At 46.0% G+C, this 26195-nt stretch overlaps 1 protein-coding gene and 1 pseudogene across 3 annotated transcripts in view; one reads left to right on the top strand and one right to left on the bottom strand.

The window, feature by feature from the left end:
• Positions 1 to 1908: 1908 nt before the first annotated feature.
• Positions 1909 to 26195, bottom strand: part of Gtf2ird2b (GTF2I repeat domain containing 2B) — a 41172-nt gene continuing 16885 nt past the window's right edge. For 2 of the 3 annotated variants that reach the window (XM_052753908.1, XM_052753910.1), the window contains exons 9-16: positions 24460 to 24537; positions 21469 to 21525; positions 18916 to 18978; positions 16779 to 16856; positions 7575 to 7658; positions 5738 to 5921; positions 5250 to 5278; positions 1909 to 3888 (exon numbers count right to left, since the gene is read on the bottom strand). In XM_052753908.1, the coding sequence (XP_052609868.1) occupies positions 2312 to 3888; positions 5250 to 5278; positions 5738 to 5921; positions 7575 to 7658; positions 16779 to 16856; positions 18916 to 18978; positions 21469 to 21525; positions 24460 to 24537 (2150 nt within the window). In that variant the 3' untranslated portion in view covers positions 1909 to 2311. The remainder of the gene's footprint in view (positions 3889 to 5249; positions 5279 to 5737; positions 5922 to 7574; positions 7659 to 16778; positions 16857 to 18915; positions 18979 to 21468; positions 21526 to 24459; positions 24538 to 26195) is intronic. The other variant, XM_052753911.1, reaches the window with a different exon arrangement.
• On the top strand, positions 12655 to 14493 carry LOC128120216 (40S ribosomal protein S8-like; annotated as a pseudogene).

The following is a 26195-nucleotide window of genomic DNA, read 5'->3' as shown; positions in this document are numbered from 1 at the left end:
CTCAGGTACACACACATACATATAAATATTTTTTAAAAATACAAACCAAAATAAATACAACATGAAATACTTTCCTCACTTTTCTTCTTGGAAAATAGGTCTCACTGTGAATCCCAATCTGTCCTTGATCCTCCTGCCTCAGGCTCCTGAATGCTGGGATTACAAGTGTGCACCATTTTTCATTTCATTTTATTTTTTTTCCCAAAAGTTCTGATTAAATGTCTCCTCTTTTGGACAGGTGTGTGTGTGTGTGTGTGTGTGTGTGTGTGTGTGTGTGTGTGTGCTGATTCAGGATCTCATATAGGTCAGGCTGGCCTCAGATTCCCTAGGTGGTGGGAGAGGATCATGAAATCCTGATCAACCTTCTCCATCTGTGAGTGCTGGAATTCCATCTACACACACACACACACACACTCATACACACCCATTTGTTTTTCTGTATTTCTGATCTTGCTGATGTTGTAACAGCCTTGGTGTCTCCTACCATGTGCTGACCAGGGAGGCAGCACAAAGGCCTGTGTGTGCAGGGAAGCTTTAGAGAGCGCAAGGACAGCATGCCCATGGCCGCCAGGCAGGCAGGCTGCTGACCATCAGTCTCCCTGAGTGCACATACGTGCTGGGCCTACTTTAGTATCTCTGGGTCTCCCCAGAGACAAGGAGTCCACAGCCCAGGAAATGGAAGTTTCCTTAGGGTAAATCCATCAAGGAGGGGGCAGAGGCCATTTAGGACCTCACCAGCTTGGGCCTATGGTCTTTTGGACCACAATTTCTCTCTCTCTCTCTCTCTCTCTCTCTCTCTCTCTCTCTCTCTCTCTCTCTCTCTCTCTCTCTCTCGGCAGGGTTTCTCTGTGTAGCCCTGGCTGTACTCACTCAGTAGACCAACCTGGCCTCAAACTCAAAAAGTCACCCGCCTTTTCCTCCGGAGTGCTGGGATTAAAGGTGTGTGCCACCATGCCTGGCTAGCTGGACCACATTTTATGGTGTGTGAACTGGATTCACTTTCATTAGGTGGGTGTGTCCTTGTGAGTTGGATTTGTCTGGGCCTCTTCAAGCCCCATCCTTTGACTGATGGACATCAATGCCTGGTCTCAAGAAATAGCAGCACATCAAGAACCAGCCTCCAGGCCAGTTTCCTCCCCATTTATCTGGCCATACAACTCCACAGACATCTCATTGCCATGGTTACTGAAGAACACCCCCACATAGTCCATCCTCTCCCACAGTGGTAGTGCTCGTCAGCCCCCACAGTCCCAGGTCACATTCCAGGGTAAAGGATTCTGGAGCAGACGTCATGGAGCGTTCCTGTAATCCCAGATCTCTCCCCCGCCCCCCCCGCCCCCCTCCCCCCCCGAGACAGGGTTTCTCTGTGTAGTTTTGGTGCCTATCCTGGATCTCACTCTGTAGCCCAGGCTGGCCTCAAACTCAGAGATCCGCTTGGCTCTGCCTCCCGAGTGCTGGGATTAAAGGCGTGCGCCACCACCACCCAGTTTATAATCCCAGATCTTTTAAGGCTAAGGCTAGGTCAGCCTGGTCTGCATAATAAAATTCTATCGAGGAGGAGGAGGGAGAAGGGCAGAGAAAGGATGGAGGAAGAGTGAGGAAGAGGAAGAGTGAGGAAGAGGAGGGAAGAGGAAGGAGATGGCAGCCTTTAAGTCTCAACTTACCTGTTAAACCCTGTGTTAGTTACTCTCATTTTCTAACTCACTCCTGACAGGTCTAGCTCCAGGCACACAGCTCAGGAATTGTAGAATACAGGACAGTATCTCCAGATGATTGTCCTTAAATTCAGGAGGTTTGTAGACCACAGGCCACAAGTTGGTAAAATGGGGAGACATCTGTATGTACGTACACCCCTCAACACACACACACACATGCACGCACACACACGCACGCGCGCGCACACACACAAATCTTTCACAGTGGTTTTATTGAAGACTGCATTATGAACAACACAGGTCAGTCAGGAACAAGGGGCACCAAACACTGGAAATACCCGCTATGGGTTTTACTGACCTATAGCCAGGTGTCAAACGTCATCCAAACAGGTGTGATATGCAAATTAGGATCCCAAGTAGGACTCTTCTTTTATTAAACCAAGAGGTTTAATAGTCTGCCATTCTCATCTCACAACCTTTTAGGACTGGAACATTCTAGGTCTCCACACAATTTCCATTTCTTCCCTTTCTCTTCCAGCACTTTCTCTGGGGTCTTGATACCGATACGGAGCCCAGGCTGACCTCAAACTCAAGCTCAGATCCTCCTGCCTCGGCCTTCCCAGTACTGGGGCTTCAGGCTCCAGCCGCCTTCTCCCTCACGTTGCTGCCTGGAGCACCGAGCCCCACTGCGCCTCCTTCTTGCTCAGCTTCATGATGGAGAAGAGCTGCTCGCAGATGTGGGTGCTGCTGAACATGGACAGCATCTTGGCACAGTGGCTCCTGTATCTGGGGTAGCTGCTCCAGAGGTGCTTGTAGAAGTCCGGGACGCCCACCTTGTCGTACTTGGTCCTTAGCACCGTGTTGCACTGGAGGTCGATCACCTCCATCTGGAGCTCCTCGCGCACGCTGTCAATCTTGGTGGAGAAGGGGGAGCTGAAGAGGGTGAGCTCGTTTTCCCAGTCCTTGAAATCTGACAGCCGCTTCTGGAACTCAGCCTTCAGTTCCAGGATCTTGGGGATGTAGTTGAGGCCGTCGCTCTCGCTCCGGGAAACCGATTTCAGGGTGGGGAAGTGGGCCAGGTTGTTTCTGGCCAGGTGCGTCTCCCAGAGGCACAGTTTTGCCAGGAAGGCCCGGATGAAGTCGTACATCTGTGTCACGATCTGCGAATGGCCTTGCAGGGAGGCGTCCAGGGTGTTGAGGTGCGTCGTCATGTCCACTAGGAAGGCCAAGTCCAGGATCCAGTCCCGGGAGCTGAGCTGGGGCATGGGTTTGCCCCGGGAAGACATGAACAAGTCGATTTCCTCCAGGGATTCGAAGAACCTCCTGAGAACCAGCCCCCGGCCCAGCCACTTGAGCGCCGTGTGGTACAGCAGGCTACCGTACTGGGTGTCCAGCTCGTAGAGCAGCGTCGTGAAGTCACCGTGGTTCAAGCCACGGGAGCAGATGCTATTCACCGAGTCCACCACCACGTCCATGACGTGGCCCATCCTTAACTTCTGGGCGCACAGCCACTCGGGGTGAATGATACAGCGCACGGACTTGAGGTCGGCTCCCTTGCAACATGAGGCCACCCTGGCTCTGAGCTTCGTCACCAGCCCACTATGGGCGTCCACCATGGCCGGGGTGCCAGTGGAGGCCACGCTCACCAGCTTGGACCACTCAATGCTAAATTTCTTGAGACTCTTTTCTACGTGCAGGAATATCTCGTTCCCGGATTGGGCGCCTGTCATGGGCACAGTGTCCAAAAGCTCCTCGGACACGTCAAAGTTGTCATCGACGCCACGGATGAAGATGGCCAGCTGGGTGGTGTCGTTGATATCCGTAATCTCGTCGATGGCAATGGAGTACGCCACAAACGACTGGATTTTCTGTCGTAACTTCTTCCGTAAGTTCACAGTCAGGTCTTCCACGGGCTGCGTCACGGTGTTCACGGGTGGACTTGCGTTGGAGAATGCTTGCTCGGGGCACGCGATGTCCGAGGACCCCACGAGGTACTTCCGCAGTCCCCTTTTCAGTTCTCGGAGCTTCTCGTCCCGCGCCGGCCCCGAGTACTGGTCATAGTGCCGGCTGTGGTTGGTCTGGTAATGACGGCGCAGGTTGTATTCCTTGGACACCGACATGCTTTGCTTGCAGATCAGACACGTGGGGATGTTCTGCACCTCCACGAAGAAATAGGCTCGCTCCCACTTTTCTTGAAACACTCGGCCCTCCTGGTCTATCTTCCGCTTTCCCACTTTACAGAGACACGGAATGGTGATTTTGCAACTCCCTAGCCCTTACCCTGTCTTATTTTATTTTTCAGAGAGGCTCTCCTGATACCTCCTCAGCTGGCCTCAAACTCACTAGCTAGCCGACCTTGAATTTGGATCCTCCTGCCTCCTCCACTTCCTAAATGTGAGATTATAGGCATGTGCCACCATGGCCAGCCTCTCTCTGGGTCTTTCTACATAGCCCTGGCTGTCCTGGAACTCACTCTGTAGACCAGGCTGGCTTCAAACTCACAGAGATCCGCCTGTCTCTGCCTCCTGAGTGCTGGGACTAAAGGCCTGAGCCACAACACCTGGCTCTCTCTCATGCTTTTTTGAGAGACTGCCTTACTCTGTAGCTCAGGCTGGCCTTGAACTCCTAGCAGGACTCCTGCTTCAGTTTCCTGAGTGCTGGGATCGCAAGTGTGTGCCACCTTGCCTAACTTCCAAGAGAGATTAGGAATATTAAAGCAGAGGAGATATATGACTTAACCTGCTGTAGATCTCAAAAGACCCAGGGTAGACTCAGACCCCCACCTACCTCCTGTTGAGTAGTGTGGTTAAGTGTGCATGTGTTGGTGGGGTTTGAGTTTGTTTCGGCTTTTTGAGACATGGTCTCACTCTGTAGACCAGGCTAGCCTAGAACTCATACAGTTAATCCTCCTGGATCAACCTCCCTAGTGCCGACATTATAGATTAGATGTAGGCCAGCAGACCTGGCTCTATGTGTTGGTGTTTGAAGCCACTACAAAGGTAACACAAATATGAAGATTTATCTTAAGAAAATGTAGTTGGTGGAGCGGGGGGTGGGGGGTGCTGGACAGATAGCTCAGTCATCTATAATGAGATCTGGTGCCCTCTTCTGGCGTTCAGGCATACATGGAGGCAGAATGCCATATACATAATAAATAAATAAATCTCAAAAAAAAAAAAAAAAAAGAAAGGAAAAAAAAGGAAAGAAAATGTAGTTGGGTAGCCGGGTGGTGGTGGTGGCGGCGGCGGCGGCGGCGGCGCACGCCTTTAATTCTAGCACTTGGGAGGCAGAGGCAGGTGGATCTCAGTGAGTTTGAGGCCAGCCTGTCTACCGTTTACAGAGTGAGTTCCAGGACAGCCAGGGCTACACAGAGAAGCCCTGTCTTAAAAAAAAAAGAAAGAAGGAAAACATAGAGTGCTTTCCTACTCTGCATGAAGCCCTGGCTTTGACATAAGCCCCGCCTCAAAACAAGCACACTTGAAAGGCCTGTGCTTTACTGGAAGGCTCCAGGCTGCAGACTCTGTCCTAAGTGCCCACCAAGGCACTCCACGGAGCACCGTGTCCTGCAGTGTTCTGACTTCATAGAGTACTCACCATTACTAAGTTCAAGTCCAGGGAGTGGTCTGCGGGGAGACACAGGAGAAAGAGGGAGAGCTTGTTTTCATTCTGCCCAGCTACCCGGCGGTGTCAACACAATGCTGGGCAAAGACGGAAGCCAGGCTGAGGGTGCTCGTTACCCACAATGCTCAGGGAGATGCTGGCTGTCAAACCTGAGACCTGACTGAGTTCAATCTAAGGGCCCACATGGGGGAAGGGAAGAACTGACCTCCACAAGTTGTCCTCACACACATGCCATGACAAAGTCCCTCATAAATAATGGTAATAAAAAATTAATAAAGGGGACTGGACTAGAGACACAGCCACCAAAGCTGAAGAGAAGGAAATGCCTTGGGACATCTTGACTCTCAAATGAAGTGCGGCTCCTTCCCGCCCAGCTTGCCTCCCCGGCGAGTTCCTGAGCTGTCCACTCGGCAGCTGCCCATCTCCAGCTTCAGTCTCCCGTGGAGCTGGGACACGCTCACCTAATGACAGTGAACTTGATGAAATCCGCAGCATCCAGGATCCTCCTCATGGAGCTGATCTCCAGGTACCCGGGAGCTTTGAACACCACCCCTGGGGGCATGCCGTCGATCACCACGCAGCCCGGGTTGAAGGTGATTTTCCTGTAGGGAACCTTCACAGGGAAGTCCACACCTATGGCCTCCCCTGTGATGAAAGATGGAGTGTAAACTGGATGAATTTGTGGCTTCCAAAACTGCTTTTTTGAGTCAGGGTCTATGGTAGCTCAGGCTGGACTTGAATTCATAGCAATCCTCCTGCCTCAGCCTCCCACGTACTTGGATTACATGTCTTTAATGTCAAGATTTGAGCTGGACCTGGAGGCACATGTGGGGGGCCATGCCACCCCCACATTTCTCCAGAATACTCTTGAGCAGGAGCAGCAGGAAATATTAGATAGAAGTAAAGAGGAGAGAGAAACAGATAGAAAAAACAGGATAGCCTCGGGAGGGCCTGGATCCTAATCCATCGGGCCATGATTATCTCTGCCCTAGGGTTTTTATTTTTAGATTTTTATTTTTTATTTTTTGAGACAGGGTTTCTCCATGTAGTTTTGGTGCCTGTCCTGGATCTCACACTGTAGACCAGGCTGGCCTCAAACTCACAGAGATCCATCTGGCTCTGCCTCCTGAGTGCTGGGATTAAACGCATGCACCACCACCATCTGGCTCTGCCCTAGGGTTTTTTTTTTTTTTTTTTTTTTTTTTTTTTTTCGAGACAGGGTTTCTCTGTGTAGCTTTGCGCCTTTCCTGGAACTCACTTGGTAGCCCAGGCTGGCCTCGAACTCACAGAGATCCGCCTGGCTCTGCCTCCCGAATGCTGGGATTAAAGACGTGCGCCACCACTGCTCGGTTTGCCCTAGGGTTTTTAAAGGAATGCCAAGGGGTGGAGCAAAAGACCCTCCCCTCAGCACAGCCAAGTGCAGACCATCTCAGACACCTGGTACCCCGGCCCATGGTCCAATTATCCTCTTTATGCAGACCTGCAGGGTAAAGCCACTAGGAAACCTAATGGGCTCCAACAGGCACACACACATAATCGCTGCGACTTGAGTAGTTGGGGGTAAGATCCCCAGAGTCTAAGTGTTGGAAGTCAACTGGGGTAACATAGTGACATGCTGTCTCCAAACCCAGCAGTGACTCAGCTGAGCCTAGTGACACAGGCCTAGAATCCCAGCTACTCAGGAGGCTAAAACAGGAAGAACATAAATTCAGGGACTGCTTACTCCGCGGAGACTTTAGAAATACCTGTAATGGCACAGGCCTGTACTTCTGGTACTTTTCAAGGCTGATGCAAGAATGTCTTGACTGAATTCAAGACCAGCCTAGGCTAGATAGCCATATCCTGTCTCAAAAATAAGTAAGTAAAAAGAAAAGGTATTTTGGCTAGAGATTCGAACAGGACTAGAGTACTTTCAATGTTCAGTACTTCAAAACGTGGTGGAGGAGGTAAAGTTTATAAATTTGGAGAGTACAGAACTGGAAAGATGACTCAGCAGTTAAGAGCACTTGCTGCTCTTCCAAAAGATGGAGTCTGATTCCCATCACCTATGTCCGGTGGTTTGCAACTGCCTGTAACTCCAGTTCCAAGGGATCTGACGCCCTCTTCTGGCCTCCAAGGACATTGCACTCACATGTACACACACACACACACACACACACACACACACACACACACACACACACAAAACCGCCCCCCAACACACACACACACACACACACACACACACACACACACACACACACACACACACTTTAACAAATACATACATTTGGGGTATATAACAAGACAGAAGCTTACCAAATTTTTTGCTGAAGAGGTAGTTCACTTGCTCTCGAAGCTGTTTAATTTTCTCAATGCCTGACAGTTTCTCCTTCTCATTATCTACAAAGAATTTGGAGAAACAAACCAGGTTCATTCATACATTTTTTTTTCCTCCAAGACAGATATTAGCAGAAATGCTTGTTGGCACTTTACCTGCTGTGGTGGTTTGAATAGGTATGGGCCCCAGACACTCATGTGTTTGAATGCTTGGCCTGCAGGGAGTAGCACTATGAGGAGGTGTGGCCTTGTTGAAGGAAGTGTGGGCTTTGAGGTCTCCTATGCTCAAGCTATACCTAGTGTGGTACACAGTCTCTCTCCTTCTGCTGCCTGTGGATCAAGATGTAGGACTCTGAGCAACTTCTCCAGCACCATGTCTGCCTGCACTGTGCTGTGATGATAATGGACTAAATCTCTAAACCTGTAAGCTGGCCCCAATTAAATGTTTTCCTTTGTAAGAGTTGCTGTGGTCACGGTGTCTCTTCATAGCTACAGAAACCCTAACTAAGACACCCTTCTTGTCATTTGGTTATCTGAGCACAATAACTAAGCATTTGGGAAATGCACAAAATGGAAGCTGTTACAGATGATAGTTTTCCCAATGACAACCCTATAGAAACATAGCCCATATTACTTTAAAGAATTTATTTGTGTTTATGTGTGTGCCGCATGCATGCGGGAGCCGTTTGAGAGGTCCCATTTATTAATTGTTGTGCTCAGTGTCTGTGCTGCTGGTGTTATATTTAGGAAGTGATCTCCTGTGCCAATGCATTCAAGAGTACTTCCTACTTTCTCTTCTATTAAGTTTAGTGTAACTGGATTTATGTTGAGGTCTTTGATCCACTTGAACTTGAGTTTTGTGCATGGTGACAGATATGGATCTATTTGTAATCTTTTACATATTGACATCCAGTTATGCCAGCACCATTTGTTGAAGATACCTTCTTTTTTCCATTGTATAGTTTTGGCTTCTTTGTCAAAAATCAGGTGTTCATATGTGTGTTCATAAATGGGGAGGGTGTGGGATCCCCCAAAACTAGAAGTGGGTGACAGCAGATGTGGGATGGGAACCAAACCCAGGTCCTCTGCAAGAGCGGTACTCCCTCTCGGCCCTGAGCTGTCTCCAGGCCCTGCTGCTGCTACTTCTCGGAGCATCTTCAATGCTGCAGGAGACCACTGCCTTCAACGCTGTGTGTAGCACAAACCTCAGCCCACGCAACACGACAAGAAAAGAAGAAGAAATGATGCTAGAACTAGAAGGGACTATTTCCAACACTTCAACATTTATTTTGTTGGTTTTTTTTCCCCCCCAGACAGGGTTTCTCTCAGTAGCCATCGCTGTCCTAGAACTCTGTAGACTAGGCTGGCCTTGAATTGAGATTTGACTGCCTCTGCCTTCTGAGTAATGGGATTAAAGGTATGCCCCACCATCCCTGACTCTTATTTTTAAAAAAATTTTTAAATTCTTAAAAAGATATTGCTGTGGATATCGCTCTATATAAATAAAGCACTGATTGGCCAGTGACCAGGAAGTATAGGCGGGACAAGGAGAGAGGAGAATTGAGGAAGGAGGAAGGAAAGAGAGACCAGCTGGAGCCACTGCCAAGACAAGGAAGATGTAAAGTACCGGTAAGCCACGAGCCACGTGGCAAAGTAAAGATTAATAAAAATGGGCTGAATATAAGAGTGAGAGCTAGACAATGATAGGCCTGAGCTAATGGCCAAGCAGTTTAAATAATGTAAGAGTCTGTGTGTTTATTTATTTATTTTATTTTATTTTTGTTTTTGTTTTTCAAGACAGGGTTTCTCTGTGTAGCTTTGCGCCTTTCCTGGAACTCACTTGGTAGCCCAGGCTGGCCTCAAACTCACAGAGATCCGCCTGGCTCTGCCTCCCGAGTGCTGGGATTAAAGGCGCGCACCACCACCGCCTGGCCTGTGCGTTTATTTTATAAGTGGGCTCCGGGACTGGCGGGACTTGACAGTGGGAGCTGGAGAAAAATTCTCCAGCTACAAATGGCGTCCAACGTGTTGGCAAGAGTTTCCACCTAAAACCTGAGTAAAAAGATTCTAAAACGGAGCTAAAAACAGCTCCTAGTTGTCTCTTTCAAGCTAGCGGCAGCCTGCGTGTTTGAGCTACTATTGCGGGTTCCTGGTGTGCATGCTCGACCTGCAATATGGCGGGAACGAGGCCTCTGCAAGTGGCACATTAAGCTGCGTGGTGGATTTAGCCTTTGCTAGTACAAAACAAAAAAGGAGGTTTCTGGGCTACATGATGCTTTGATAGACGCATAGATCCACGAAAGCTCCCAGAGCTGGTGGTAAACGTATCACGGCCATGTTGGGAAGCTGAGGTGGGCGGATTCAGCAGCCACAGCACCGTTTCAGTCTTAGAATGGTGCAGTTTAAAGCAATAGGTTCAAGGTAATATAAAAAATAAGCCACGTAAAGATGGCTACCACAAAGAGAATCTGGATTATGTTCTCTTTGATATTCGTAACTGATGAAAAACATTTGATTACAAAAGCTGTTGAGTTATGCCAAAATGTATATTTTAAAGGTACTTTGACTTCAAAATTTGGATGTAAGGATATGTTGCTTTGGAAAGGAGGCTCTGCTTTTGTTTCCACAGAAAGCCAGAGGCTATGGATTTGTTCCAGATTAAGATACATCAGGTTTGACCAGCCAAGACCCCCTGAAAGGTCTCCAGTGACACCATGGCCCAGATGATCCAACATCCAAAATGGTTTCAGGCAACTGGCTCAGATGATACACCCTCATGGACTACTCCATAATCCTAAAATTTTCTTCGTGTCCCCATAAGATACAGTGCCCCCCTCCAGCAGGAAGTAGTAAGAGAAGCTACGCCCAAATTCCCAAATATACCAAGCTGGCTTTAGAGATGGAATTGGCTTACTCCCCCTCTAAACCCAGACATATTGCTTAAAAAAAAATGGTTAAGAGATTCTTGTGTCCCAAATCAGAAGAGCCCTCTGATGTGGGACAGAGAAAAACCAGTATTTTTATTTAAATCAGGTTGATTATAAATACAATCTCTTTCTAAAGAAAAAAAGGGGATAGTTTAGATATGATAGGATGAAAGGGTAGATTAATGAACCTACTTTTAAAGAGTAACAACTTGTTTAAAATGTTTTACATTGCTATAGATTTTAGTTTATTGATACAAATTTAAACTTAATTTTGTTATACTGTATATATATTTCTATTCTTGTTTGAGGTATTATGTTTATGTAACTCATTTAAAATTATAATGGATAATTAAAAAATAGATTAATAGTTAGTCATCTATGATAATCATATTTGTAGCCATGTTAGTTAAGTCTTCTAGGTATACATAGATATATTTCAGATAGATAGGTAGTTTTCAAACACTTCAAAGACCTACAGAATATGGCATTTAAAAGGTTTTAAAAATTTAGACTTTCTGGACAGTGAGACATGTCTGCTCCTGGCAGCACCGATTTACTTCAGAGAGGAGGATGGGCATTGAAGACACTCGATATGGAGTTTATCTTCACCTTGACAAAAATAGCCATTTGGGCAAGAAACTTTTCTTGCCTGGACTGCTTGATCAACTAGACATACAGGACCCATAGAAAGGTGACCACTGAACTTTGCTTGACAAAATGGTCCTTCAGGTTCCTGCTTTGCAGAGGAAACTGCCAGACATTCTACAGGACACAGAAAAAAAGTGAATAAGAGACTCTAGGCCTGTGAGCTGAAGACAGATGCCCCAACTTTACAAGAAAACTTTGAATGACTGTCCAGGCTGTCAGCTGTCTCTGTCTACCCTACAAGACTCCCAAAAGTTGCTTGCATCCTTCTCCCATTTCTCAAGTAGTATTATATCCTTCTGAGGTCTTTGATGTGGTTAAAGACTAGATACTTACAATTTTCCTTAGTTATGATAAAAGATAAGTTAGATATAAAACCTTAAACTCACAAATATAAGATAGATAGGATATCTTCTTTTATATTGTAACTATAATTCTTACTTGATAATTATTTTGTTATATGTAATATTACTATGTTAAAGTTAAAACCTTCCTTTTTGAAAAAGAAAAAAAGGGGAAGTGCTATGGATATCGCTCTATATAAATAAAGCACTGATTGGCCAGTGACCAGGCAGGAAGTATAGGCGGGACAAGGAGAGAGGAGAATTGAGGAAGGAGGAAGGAAAGAGAGACCGGCAGGAGCCACTGCCAAGACAAGGAAGATGTAAAGTACCGGTAAGCCACGAGCCATGTGACAAAGTAAAGATTAATAAAAATGGGCTGAATATAAGAGTGAGAGCTAGACAATGATAGGCCTGAGCTAATGGCCAAGCAGTTTAAATAATGTAAGAGTCTGTGTGTTTATTTTATAAGTGGGCTCCGGGACTGGCGGGACCTGGCAGTGGGAGCTAGAGAAAAATTCTCCAGCTACAAGATATCAGAAAATGGAAGGATCTCCCATGCTCATGGATAGATAGGATTAACATAGTAAAAATGGCAATCTTACCAAAAGCAATATACAGATTCAATGCAATCCCCATCAAAATCCCAACACAATTCTTCACAGACTTGGAAAGAAAAATTCTCAACTTCATATGGAAAAACAAAAGACCCAGAATAGCTAAAAGAATCCTGTATGATAAAACAACCTCTGGAGGCATCACCATCCCTGACCTCCAGCTCTACTATAGAGCTACAGTAATAAAAACAGCTTGGTACTGGCATAAAAACAGACATACAGACCAATGGAATCGAATTGAAGACCCTGACATTAATCCACACACATATGAACACCTGATTTTTGACAAAGAAGCCAAAACTATACAATGGAAAAAAGAAGGTATCTTCAACAAATGGTGTTGGCATAACTGGATGTCAATATGTAAAAGATTACAAATAGATCCATATCTGTCACCATGCACAAAACTCAAGTCCAAGTGGATCAAAGACCTCAACATGAATCCAGTTACACTAAACTTAATAGAAGAGAAAGTAGGAAGTACTCTTGAATGCATTGGCACAGGAGATCACTTCCTAAATATAACACCAGCAGCACAGACACTGAGCACAACAATTAATAAATGGGACCTCTTGAAACTGAGAAGCTTTTTGTAGGGCAAAGGACACGGTCAATAAGACCAAAAGACAGCCTACAGAATGGGAAAAGACTTTCACCAACCCCACATCTAACAGAGGACTGATCTCCAAAGTATATAAAGAACTCAAGAAACTAGACATCAAAATACTGAACAATTCAATTAAAAAATGGGCTGAAGAGCTAAACAGAGAATTCTCAAAAGAAGAATCTCAAATGGCTGAAAGACATTTAAGGAAATGCTCAACATCCTTAGTCATCAGAGAAATGCAAATCAAAACGACTCTGAGATACCACCTTACACCTGTCAGAATGGCTATGATCAAAAACACTAATGACAGTCTATGTTGGAGAGGATGTGGAGCAAAGGGAACACTCCTCCACTGTTGGTGGGAATGCAAACTTGTACAACCACTGTGGAAATCAGTATGGCGGTTTCTCAGAAAATTGGAAATTGATTTACCTCAAGACCCAGCCATACCACTCTTGGGCATATACTCAAGGAATGCTCAATCATACTACAAAGATACATGCTCAACTATGTTCATAGCAGCACTATTCGTAATAGCCAGAACCTGGAAACAACCTAGATGCCCATCAACTGAAGAATGGATTAAGAAAATGTGGTACATCTACACATGGAGTACTACTCAGCAGAGAAAAACAATGACAGCATGAAATTTGCAGGCAAATGGATGGAACAAGAAATTATCATCCTGAGTGAGGTAACCCAAACCCAGAAGGACAAACATGGTATGTACTCACTCATAAGTGGATACTAGATATAAAGCAAAGAACAATCAGACTGCAACCCACAGATCCAGGGAGGCTGCATAGCAAGGGGGACCCTAGGATGACTGTGGCTTATAATAAGTTTTGGTTTTACTCAATTACTGAGCAAGTCTCAATTAAACATTTCATTATCACTAGTAGGATAAGAATTTATACTGTATCAAGCTGATAATAGAAAAAATAAATTAAAAAAAAAAGATTGGTGTCGGGGCACACCTTTAATCCCAGCACTTGGGAGCCAGAGGCAGGCAGATCTCTGTGAGTTCAAGGCCAGCCTGGTCTACAGAGTGAGTTCCAGGACAGCCAGGGCTACACAGAGAAACCCTGTCTTGAAAAACCAAAACATACTCTTTCCAGCCAGCGCCGAGCGATGGGTATCTCTCGAGACAACTGGCACAAGTGCCACAAGACCCAGGGTAAGAGAAAGCCCAAGCACAAGAAGCACAAGTATGCGCTGGGATGGCCTGCTGTCAACATGAAGATTGGCCCTCGTCGTATACACACATTCCGAGTCCGAGGAGGCAATAAGAAGTACCGTGCCCTAAGATTGGATGTGGGGAACTTTTCCTGGGGGTCTGAGTGTTATACTCGCAAAACAAGGATCATTGATGTTGTCTACAATGCATCCAATAATAAGCTGGTCTGCACCACAACCCTGGTGAAGAACTGCATTGTGCTTATTGACAGCACACCGTACCGACAGTGGTATGAGTCTCACTATGCACTCACTGCACCTGGGCCGCAAGAAGGGGGCCAAGCTGACTCCTGAGGAGGACGAAATATTAAACAAAAAACAATCAAAGAAAATCCAAAAGTATGATGAAAGGAAAAAGAACGCCAAAAATCATCAGTCTTCTGGAGGAGCAGTTCCAGCAGGGCAAACTTCTTGCCTGTATTGCCTCAAGACCAGGCCAGTGTGGCCGAGCAGATGGCTATGTGCTAGAAGGCAAGGAGCTGGGAGTTCTATCTGAGAAAGATCAAAGCCCGGAAAGGCAAATAAACCATCATTCATAGCTCATGTAATAAAGGTGTTTATTGTTCTATTAAAAAAAAAAAAAAAGAAAAACCAAAACATAAAAAAAAGAAAAAAAATGAATAAATTTTAGAAAGGTGGTGGGTAGAAGTGGGTCAGGGAATGGCCAGAGAGAAGACTCAGCTGCTAAGAGCACTTGTTGCTCTTGCAGAGGACTGGGTTCCTTTCCCAGCACCCACAGGGCAGGTCACATCCATTCTTATCCTCATCTGAACTCCAAGGACGGTAGGCACGCACATGGTGCACATACATATACACAGGCGAAACTCATACACAGAAAACAAATACAGACAAATTAAAAATAAATACAATTTAATGCCAGGTGTGGTAGCTATCATGCCTTTAATCTCAAAACTCAGGAGGCAGAGGCAGGTGGACCACTCTGAGTTCAAGATTAGCTTGGCTTACATGAGTGACCCTGTTGCAAAAAGAAAAATAAATAAATAAATAAAATACTTTTTTTGGGGGGGGGTTGGTTTTTCGAGACAGGGTTTCTCTGTGTAGTTTTGGTGCCTGTCCTGGATCAATAAAATACTTTTTTTTAAAAAAAAAAGCTAATAAATAAGCCAGGTGTGGTGGCACATGCCTTTAATCCCAGCACTTGGAAGGCAGACAGATCTCTGTGAGTTTGAGGCCAGCCTAGTCTACATAGTGAGCTCCAGGACAGCCAGGGCTACACAATACAATGAAATCTTGTCTAAAAAACAACAACAAAACAAACAAACAAAAGCCAATAAGTAAATAAACAAAATACTCAAAACTTCTGATTTTCACTAATTTTTGGGCAGGGGGTCATGTGGAGAGCAGAGGATTTCTCCTATCTTGTGGGTCCTGGGGAAGAACTTAAATAGTCAGAGGCTTGGTGGTAAGTGCTTTTACCTGCTGAGAGAGCTCATCAGCCCTAATTTTACCTTTGAGTAACTAAAACAATTGCGTGCTCAAGATTCAAGAAGTATAAAACTGTTCATTAAAACAATTCTGGCAATAGGGCTAGAGAGAGGGCTCAGGGGTTCAGAGTGCTTACTGCTCTTGCAGAAGACCCAGGTTTAGTTTCCAGCATCCACATGGTGGCTCTGAACCTCCTGTGACTCCAGTTCCAGGAGAGCTGATATCCTGATCTAACTTCCATGGACTCTTACATCCATGTACTACACACACACACACACACACACACACACACACACACACACACACACACTCAGGCCCACACACTACACATAAAATAAAAAGTATGTATACATACACACACCCACACCCACACACTTACTTTAGAGCCAGAAGGATGGCTCAGTGTGTAAAGATACTTGCCCCTCATCCTGATAACTTGAGTTCAATCCCCAGGGCCTACATGGCGGAAGGGGAAATCAACTCCTACAAGTTGCCCTCTGACCTCCACACCTTCACTAACATACTCTATCAAACACACACACACACACACACACACACACACACACACACACACACACACACAAAGTAAATTAAATATAACTAGATGCCCCCTGCCCCCACAAGCCCAGTTTCCTACTTTGGAGTAACCATGTAGCTAGACTGCTCCCCCAGTTTCCAGGAGGAGCTTAGACACACATGGAGAAAAGATGATTCACGTGACCAGAAGTAAATACACAGCACCTCTTGAGCCAATTCTGACTTCCTGGGAGTGTGAAGCTGACTGTAAGAATGGATTTTCCAGTAGAACCTGGGCTTGGCTAGGAGAAGCTATACAGATTTGATGTGTGATTCCTGCAGGGTGTTAGATGCTCACAAATTCTCACTCTAGTTACAGTGAACCAGGAGGAACACCGCACCATGAGACTAACACACATCAGAAAATCGCTAAGACAGAATGAAGACTGTAACACTGGGCAGGAGAGACGGCTCAGTGGTTGAGAGGGCTCATTTGCTAAGTTCAGTTCCCAGCGCCCACACAAGGCAGCTCACAACTGCCTGCAATTCCAGCTGCAAGGGATCCAGTGCCCTCTACTGGCCTCCACAGGCACTGCACTCACACGAGACACACACACATACACATATTTAAAGGAAAACAATCTTGACAAAAAGAAAAATATCTAATCCCAGCACTCGAGAGGCAGAGGCAGGCCGATCTCTGTGATTTTGAGTCCAGCCTGGTCTACAAATCCGAGTTCTAGGACAGCCAAAGCTGTTACACAGAGAAACTTGTCTCAAAAACAAAACAAAACAAAAAAAGAACAGAACAATCTGATACAAATGATGATAGTAAATGAGTGTCCCACCTGGAACTGTCACCTGTACGATCCTAAGATCTTCAACGCCTGCTGCAGAGCTTGCAGTGTTGGATGGATTTGCATTTCCTTAAGAGAAAAGAGTTAGGATGAACAGAAAATCAGTAAGTCTCTACAAAATACCCCTGATAGTTGATGAGAAGTGCAGATCGGATGTTTCACACCCAAGAACGGTGTGGGGTGTTGGGGGGGATGGCTGACCTTGAAGGTCTTCGAGAGTGCTTCCAGAGGTTTAACTGAGGGAGGCTCCACCCTGATGTTGGGGCTCTACCCCAGGGACTGGGGGCCCAGACTAAATAAAAAGGAGAAAGTGAGCTGAGCACCAGTATTCATCCCTCTGCTTCCTGACTGTGGATGTGATGTGAACCAGCCGCCTCTGGCTCTGGCTGCCATGCCTTCTACACTGTGAAAGACTGTATCCCTTCAAACTGTGAGTCACAAGATACGCCTCCTCCTTTAAGTTGCTCATTTTGTTTTTAGAAAAATATCTTTATTTATGTGTATGAATGTGTGCCTAGGTGAGCACACTGGAGGCCAAAGAGGGCATGAGATGCCCTGAAGCTGGAGTTACAGGCAGATGTGAGCCACTGGACATGGGTGCTGGGAACCACACTCAGGTCCTCCGGAAGAGCAACACACAGTCTTAACCGCTGAGCCATCTCTGCAGTCCCTCTAGTCAGGCATTTTGTCGAGGCACTGTGACAGTCACTAGCATGCCAGGTGGATGGCAGAGACTGGTACTGCACTTTGCAGCCTAACAGGATGACCAAGGAGAGAGGGACTTTACCTGACTCTCACCCGATGCTCCCCCCTGCATTTACTTACTTATTTTGCACATCAAAATGAACAACTTTAAAAGGTTGAAAAGCATTACATTTGTGGAAATATACGTGGCTACAGAAAGACACTCGACATCATTTCACTTGGCTCTTGAATCGCCTTCCTTGGCAGACTGACACGGGTCTGGAATTAACCTCTTTTCCTGTCTGCACACAGCTGACTTGGAGGAACATTTACTTTCTTTTTTTTATTTATTATTTTTATTTTTATTATATTTTATTTTATTTACAATATAATTTAGCTCTACACATCAGCCACGGATTCCCTTATTCTCCGCCCCCCCCCCCCAACATTTACTTTCTTTTTTTTTTTTTTTGGTTTTTTGAGACAGGGTTTCTCTGTGTAGCTTTGCGCCCTTTCCTGGAACTCACTTGGTAGCCCAGGCTGGCCTCGAACTCACAGAGATCCGCCTGGCTCTGCCTCCCGAGTGCTGGGATTAAAGGCGTGCGCCACCACCGTCCGGCTAAGTCTTTTATTCTTGTCGTAAAGGTACAATTATCAGGACCAAGGGCTTCAAGTATTCTTGCTAGTTTTTCACAAATGGAGGATGAGGACACCACTCAGTGACCCCCACAAACCAAACCCACGAACATTAATTCTAACTATAGTTAAAGAAAGAACTATTAATCATTCATATTTGAGGGGGACAGAGAGATGGCTCAGTGGGTAAAGGTACTTTTCCTGTAAAGGTGGTGACCTGAGTTTGGTCCCCAGAACCCACATAAAGGTGGAAGGAGAGAAGCAACTCCACAGAGTTGTCCTATGACCTCCACATGCACAGAGACATGGGCATCTGTCTCCGTTAATTTTCTATTGATGTGATAAGACACTGTTGCCAAGGCAACTTATAGAAGAAAGAATTTATTGGGCATAGGGTTTCAGAGGGTTAGAGTCCATGACCATCATGGCAGGGAGCACAGCAGCAGGCAGGCAGGCATGGTGCTACAGCAGTAGCTAAGAGCTTTACATCTTGATCCACAAGCACAAGGCAGAGAGAACTGGAAATGGTGTGGGCTTTTGAAACCTCAAAGTCCACCCCCAGTGACACACCTCCACCACCCAGGCCATACCTCCTAATCCTTCCTAAACAGTTCCACCAACTGGGGACCAAGTATTCAAACATGTGAGCCTGTGGGGCGTTCTAATTAAAATCAACACAGCACCCAACACACGCATGGATGTGAACACATAACACTCTGGCTTCAATCTCCATCCTACGATAATCATTACAGAAAATGTGAAAGCCACTTTGACCATGTGACAACCACAAGAGTTCTTGGTGACTCACCTTCCATTTTCACATCAGCCTCAGGGTCCTCATTTGTCCCTGAAGAGAGCAGTGGAGTGGACTCTTGAAAAGAAAAGGTCTAAAATGACATTCATTATTAAGTAACCTCAGGTTCCAACACTTTACTGTCCCCGTCCCACCCCTCACTCAAATCTATCCTTGCCCTGGGGTTCTGTTTTGTTTTGGGGCAAGGACTCACTTTATAGCTCAGGCTGGCGTCATTTTAGAATTTTTTTTTTTTATTTATTATGTATACAGAAGCAGGTGCCAGATCTCATTACAGATGGTTGTGAGCCACCATGTGGGTGCTGGGAATTGAACTCAGGACCTCTGGAAGAGCAGTTGGTGCTCTTAACCTCTGAGCCATCTCTCCAGCCCCCATTTTAGAATTTTTAAAAAAGATTTATTTTATTTTATGTATATGAGTGTTTGCTCGAATGCTTATTTGTGCCTATGTGTGTGCAATTCATGCAGAGGACAGAAGATGTCAGATCTCCTGGAACTGGAGTTACAGTTGTAAGCAGCTATGTGTCTGCTAGGAACTGAACTCAGGTCCTCTGGTAGGTCAGTAAGTGTTCATACTGCTGAGCCAGCTCTCCAGCCCCAAGCCTTGAAATTTCATGTATGTTTTGTACATAGTAAACACACAATGAATTTTAATTTTGTCAGAAATAGTCATCTGGTAGATAATTTCAGGACAGAGAACTTGGCTCAGTTAGTAAAGAGCATGTTCCATCCCTAGCAGTGCATAAGGATCAGATGTTGAAGGTCATCCTTAGTTACAAAAGGAAGTCTGTGGCTAGTCTAGGATACATCAGATCTGGTCTCCACAAAGGTAAACATCATGACCTCATGTGGAGTTCTGCTCACATTCATGGATACTGAGTCCTCTACCTAGTGCAGTGGGATTTCATGTGGTCACAGTGCTCTTAATTTTGTAAGGGATTACTTTGAGGTGGTGAGGGGTTGCTGGAGAGATGACTCAGTTTTTTTGTTTTTGTGTTTATTTTTTATTTTTTTGAGGGGAGAGTTTTCCGTGTATCTCTGGCTGTCCTGGAACTCACTTTGTAGACCAGGCTGGCCTGGAACTCATGTAGATTCACCTGCCTCTGCCTCCTGAGTTCTGGGATTAAAGTTGTGTACCACCCTCCCACCCCTTAATGAGATGACTGAGTGGTTAAGAGCAATTTTTGTTGTTCATACAGAGAATCCCAGTTTGGTTCCCAGCACCCACAACTACCAGGAACTCCCACACCAGGGGATCTGACACCCTCTTTGAGACCCTGTGTACACCTGACCTCAGGTGCATAGACATGTACACACACCACTAAAAATAAAATGAGCCAGGTGGTGGTGGCATATACCTTTGATCCCAGCACTATGGGAGGCAGAGGCAGGGGGATCACTCTGCGTTCAAGGCCTGGTCTACAGAGTGAGTTCAAGGACAGCCAAGGCTGAAACCCTATCTCAAAAAATTGAACCAATAAAACAAATATTCTGAATTACTAGGATTTAGGGGAAAAAAAGATGTAGGATATAATGGTCCACACATCCAATCCTAGCTCTAAGGAAGCTGAGGCAGAAGGATTTCAAGTTTGAGGCCAGCCTGAAGTGTAAGTTCAAAGCCTGTGTTCTGAAAAAAGAGGTCTGGGTGTGACTGTGCATTCTTTTAATCCCAGCACTTGGGAGGCAGAAACAGGTGGATCTCTGTGACTTTGAGTCCAGCCAGGGCTACAGAGTAAAACCTTGTCTCAAACAAAACAAAACAAAAACAAAAACAAAAACAAAAAAGGAGCGCCTGGTGTGGTGGCACACGCCTTTAATCCCAGGACACAGGAGGCAGAGACAGTCGGATCTCTGAGTTCGAAGCCATCCTGGTCTACAGAGCAAGTTCTAGCACAGCAAGAGCTACACAGAAAAACCCTGTCTCAGAGAACACACACACACACACACACACACACACACAAAGGGGGCGGGGGGCTGGAGAGATGACTCAGCAGTTAAGAGTACTGGCTGCTCTTCCTGAGGTTGTGAGTTCAATTCCCAGCAACCACATGGTGGTTCACAACTATCTGTAATGGGATCTGGTGCCCTCTTCTGGCCTGCAGACAGAACACTGTATACATAAATCTAAACAACGAAAATATCTTAAAAAAAAAAAAAGAAAAGAAAGAAAGAAAGAAAGAAAGGAAGGAAGGAAGGAAGGAAGGAAGGAAGGAAGGAAGGAAGGAAGAAAGAAAGGAAGAAAAAAAGGCCAGACGTGGGCTTCTACACCCTCCACCTCCCATACTCGGAGGTGGACAGGACTGATGCAAGTTTGAGGCCAGTGGCTACATGGTGAGCCCCAACCTAGGCTACCTAGATCCTCTGTCAACAAACAAAAAGACCTAATGCTGTGTAAGGCCACAGGCTGGACCAGTGTGAGGTTCCTACCGACAGATCGTGAACAGGAAGCACACAGCCCTCGGTACTGCTTCCTAGGACAGGCACACCAGGAAGCTGCTTTCTTTATTTCCCACGTGTTTAAGGGGAGGAGATGCTTTGTTTTCTAACCTTCAGATGGTAATTCCATTTCTGTGACTTCACTGCTCGTGGAAGAATGCTGGCTTCCTGGAAGGAGAATAAGCCATCTATAGCTCAGTGAAAAATGCAACTCATACAGAAGTCACTAGGACCATGAAGACGGCTCACCAGGTAAAGGTGCTTGCAGCCACGCCTGATGACCTCAGTTTGATTCCCGGGACCCATATTATGAAAGGGGGAACTGACTCCTGAAAATCATCCTCTGATCTCCACTCAAGCACAATGGCACTCCCCGCCTTTCCCCACCAATAAATAAATAAAAATGTAATATAACATTTAGAAGTTACTAAATGCAAGGGAACCATTTCAAAGACTGGGATGTGCTCAGCAGGCAGAGTGCTTACCTAGTGTGCAGATCTATCCCCAGCACCACATAAAACTAGGAGGGGTGCCCACACATAACTCTAGCACTCAGGAGGTAGAGGCAGGAGGATCAGGAGTTCAAGATTATCCTCTAGGACACAGTAAGTTTGGGGCCAGCCTGGGCTACATAAGACCCTGTCTCAAACAAATAAAAAAAAAACCCCAAAAAATTCATTAAAAAGGGGAGTTTACAGAAGCATGGTAATCCTAAAACAATTGTATCACTACAAAGTCCTTTTTCTCCTATCTTAAAAAATTGTTTTTACAGGGGTTAGAGAGATGATGACTCAGAGGTTAAAAGCACTGGCTGCTCTTCCAGAGGTCCTGAGTTCAATTCCCAGTAACCATATGGTGGCTCACAACCACCTCTTTCTGGTGTCCTCTTCTGGTATGCAGGCATACATGCAGACAGAACACTGTATACATAAAAAATAAATCTTAAAAAAAATATTTTACAATGTCTGGGTGGTGCACACCTTTAATCCTAGCACTCGGGAGGCAGAGGGAGGTGGATCTCTGAGTTTGAGTCCAACCTGGTCTACAGAGTGAGTTCCAGGACAGCCAGGGCTACACAGAGAAATCCTATTTCAGAAAACAAAAAAAAAAATGATTTTACATTAATTTATCTATTGTGTGTATGCAAATGTGTTGGAGTGTAAGCCACAGTGCTTCTGGAATTATTTATTATACCCCATATTAAACCCTATTTAATGTCTATGGGGTTTTGATGCATGTACATCTGCACACTGGAAGAGGGCATCAGATCCCATAGGAACATAGTTATAGATGATTGTGAACCACTGTGTGGGTTCGGGGAATTGAACCCAGGTACTCTGGAAGAGTAGACAGTGCTCTTAACTGCTGAGCCTTCTCTCAATGCCCTAGAATTCGGCCTGGTGCATCTTTTAACCAGCTAAACTGGGTCCTTTACAAACCGCTTACTTGGCTCAATAAATTGCATTACCTGATCAATCCATGACTATACCATGGCACCTTGAGAAGCTTTTCTTCATTTTATTTCTTTTTTTTTTTTTTTTTTTTTGGTTTTTTCGAGACAGGGTTTCTCTGTGTAGCTTTACACCTCTCTTGGAACTCACTTGGTAGCCCAGTCTGGCCTCAAACTCACAGAGATCCGCCTGGCTCTGCCTCCCGAGTGCTGGGATTAAAGGCGTGCGCCACCACCGCCCGGCTTTATTTCTTTTTTTGTTTTTGTTTTTCAAGACAGAGTTTCTCCCTGTAGCCCTGGTTGTCCTGAAATTCTTTATGTAGACCAGGCTGGTCTCAAATTCAGAGATCTGCCTGTCTCTGCCTCCTGAGTGCTGGGATTAAATGCATTCGCCACCCCTACCACCTAGCTGGTCCTCAGGTCTTTACCGCCCCCCACCTCCCCCTCCCGCCACACTGTGCCAATATTAAAGACAAAGACACCCAGCCTTTTTTTTTTTTTTTTTTTTTTTTGAGACAGGGTTTCTCTGTGTAGCCTTGGCTGTCCTGGAACTAGTTCTGCAGACCAGGCTGGCCTTGTACTCAGAGATCTGCCTGCCTCTGCCTCAGGAGCACTAGGATTACAGGCATATGCCACCACTGTCTATTTTCTTAATAAAAAAAATTATTTTATGTGCATTGGTGTTTTGCCTGCATGTACATCTATGTGAGGGTTTCAGAACCCCTGGAAGTAGAGTTACAGACAGTTGTAAGCTGCCATGTGGGTGCTGGGAATTGAACTCAGATCCTCTGGAAGAGCAGTAGGTGAGCTCTCTTAACCACTGAGCCATCTCTCAGGCCTGCTCTTCTTAATTTTTGAGATAGGGTCTCATGTAATCTGGGCTTGAACTTGCTATCTAGTCAAGAATAACCTTGAATTTGTGATTCTCCTGCCTTCACCTTCTGAGAGCTGGGATTACAGGTGTGCTCTGCAAATGCCCCACTGGATTTAAGATAAATTCAATTCATCCTATAATTCAAAAGGCAACTTGCTAGTCGAGGTCAACACACATACATCTGTACTTGTGTGTGGTATATTCACACACGTGTGTGAGCACAGGTGTCCTTGTGCATGCACAGAGGTGAGAGGACAGCCGGTGTGCTGATCTGTCACTCTCCACCTTACCCCCTTGAGACATGGGCTAGGTCAGCAAGCCCCGTGATCTTCCCGTCTCTGCTCCCCAGAGCGCTGCTGTTACAGGCACCTACGGCCACATCATGCTTTTTGCATGGGTGCTGGGTGTAAGGGTTCTGTCCTTGTTATGTCATCAGCCTGCGACGGCGTCCCAGGCTGAAAAGCGGACGTGCCCTCCCACTCTCTCTCCTATTTTCTCTGTACTTCCCCTCCACACGGTCTCTCTGTCTGTCTGTCTGTCTGTCTGTCTCTCTTTCCTTCCTCCTAATAAAGCTCTAAAAAGGTAACCATGGCTCGTGATTCTTCCGCCACGAGCGCTGCATTAACGCCTTCACTGGGGATCTGAACTCAGGTCCTCATGCTTGCACAGCAAGTGGTCTTACCCTCCAAGCCATTTCCTGTCCCCTTGTTCCTCTCTATCATCTCTCAAGTGAGTGGCCACTACCATTCCGGTTGTCACGGGACTGGGACAGCATTACCTTGCATGTTACACTGTTGGTAATTAGGATCTTCTGACTCTGTCTTGACTAACACGGCTGCTGCCTTCGGTGAAGTCCCTGTGAGAGCAAGAGACCACAGTGAGGGCTCAGGTAACCACAACCAACCAATGAAACATCTGGTTTGGTGGGAATGGTGGCACAGATCTGTCACCCCAGGACTCGGGAGGTAGAGGCAGAAGCAGGAGAAATCAGAAGTTCAAGATCCTCTTTGGAAGCAGGAGACAACGGCACACGCCTTTAATCCCAGCATTCCAGAGGCTGGGGCAGGCCAATCTCTGTGAGTTCAAGGCCAGCCTCATCCAAATGGCAAGTCCCAGGCCAGCAAAGGGCCTAGTCTTAAGGACTGAGTCTTAAAAGTAAAACCCTCTTTGGCTAACAGTAAACTGAAGGCCAGTCTGCAGGGGCATGCCTCGATGACCTGAAGACTTCCTAGGAGACTCCACCTTTCAAAGGCCCCACCATCTCCCAATGCATCCCTGGGGAAAAGTGTTCAACATTGGCCCTGTGGGGAACATGTAAGACCAAACTCTAGCAATAGCTCCGGAAAAACGAAAAACAAGAGGAAAAAAGTGAGCCAAGTGTTAGAGCTGAGCAGAACTGAGCTGTGGGCATGCACCTCGGTCCCAACCTGTCTGTCGGCTTTCGGCTCTCAGCTCCTTCCTGCTTACCACTGGTGATGGGCACTTCTCCAGTCTCAACTGTCATTGGCTTGTGTCTTGGATGGTCAGGGAATTTAAAAAACAAACACCCCAAAGCTATGCGGGGGCTGGGGATATGGGCAGGTGGCTGGCTAACAGCACAGGTTATGTAGTCACGAGGACTGAATTCGGGTCCCAGCACCCACAAAGCAGGCCAGGCGTCCAACATACACTTGTAATCCCAGCTCCACATGGACTAGAGACAGAAGGATTGCTGGGTCTTTTGGGCTTCCAGCCTCAAACAAAAAAATTGAGTCTCAGGTTTAGGGAAAGACTGCATCAAGGAACAGCTGGAGAGACAGAGGATGTCATCCAATGCCTCCTTATAGCCTCAGTAGACAGAGGTGTGCATACCTGCATATGTAACTACACATGTAATCCCACATTATTTATTTGTTTGTTTGTTTATGTACCTTATGTAGACTTTTTTCCCTGCATGTCTGCACACCAGAAGGGGGCATCAGATCCCATGACACTACCATTATAGAACACTGTGAGCCATCATGTGGATGCTGGGAATTGAACTCAGGGCCTCTGGAAGGGCAGGCAGTGCTCTTAACCACTGAGCTATCCCTTCTAGTCCCACAATCCCACATTTTAAGCTTGAGCTATACAGCAAGACTCTGCCTCAAAAAAAAAAAAAAAAAAAAAAAAAATCCCAAATCTGACAAAATCCGAAACTGAAGATGCTTTCTGAGGCCAAACTGTATTTATCTAATTTTTTTTAGATTTATTTTATTTCATGTGTATATGCATACCTGGTGACTGTGAAGGTCAGAGAGGGAATCTGATCCTCTGGAAGTGGAGTTACATAAGGGTGTGAGCCACCATGCGGGTGTTGGGAACCAAACCCAGGTCCCCTGGAAGAACAGGAAGTGCTCCTCACAGCTGAACCATTGCTCCTGCCTTTCACTCATTTATTTTTCTATGTGTGTGTTGCATGCATGTGTAACGTGCCATGGAGTGCAGTGTGTGAGGGCAGAGGATGGCTTGGGGGCATTGGCGCTCTTCTTACAA

This window comes from Peromyscus californicus, unplaced genomic scaffold, assembly GCF_007827085.1.
Source record: "Peromyscus californicus insignis strain IS unplaced genomic scaffold, ASM782708v3 Scaffold_2__1_contigs__length_46816999, whole genome shotgun sequence".
Taxonomy (NCBI): domain Eukaryota; kingdom Metazoa; phylum Chordata; class Mammalia; order Rodentia; family Cricetidae; genus Peromyscus; species Peromyscus californicus.
Note: the sequence above shows the minus strand (reverse complement) of the source record. Positions and strands in the feature narration are given on the sequence as shown.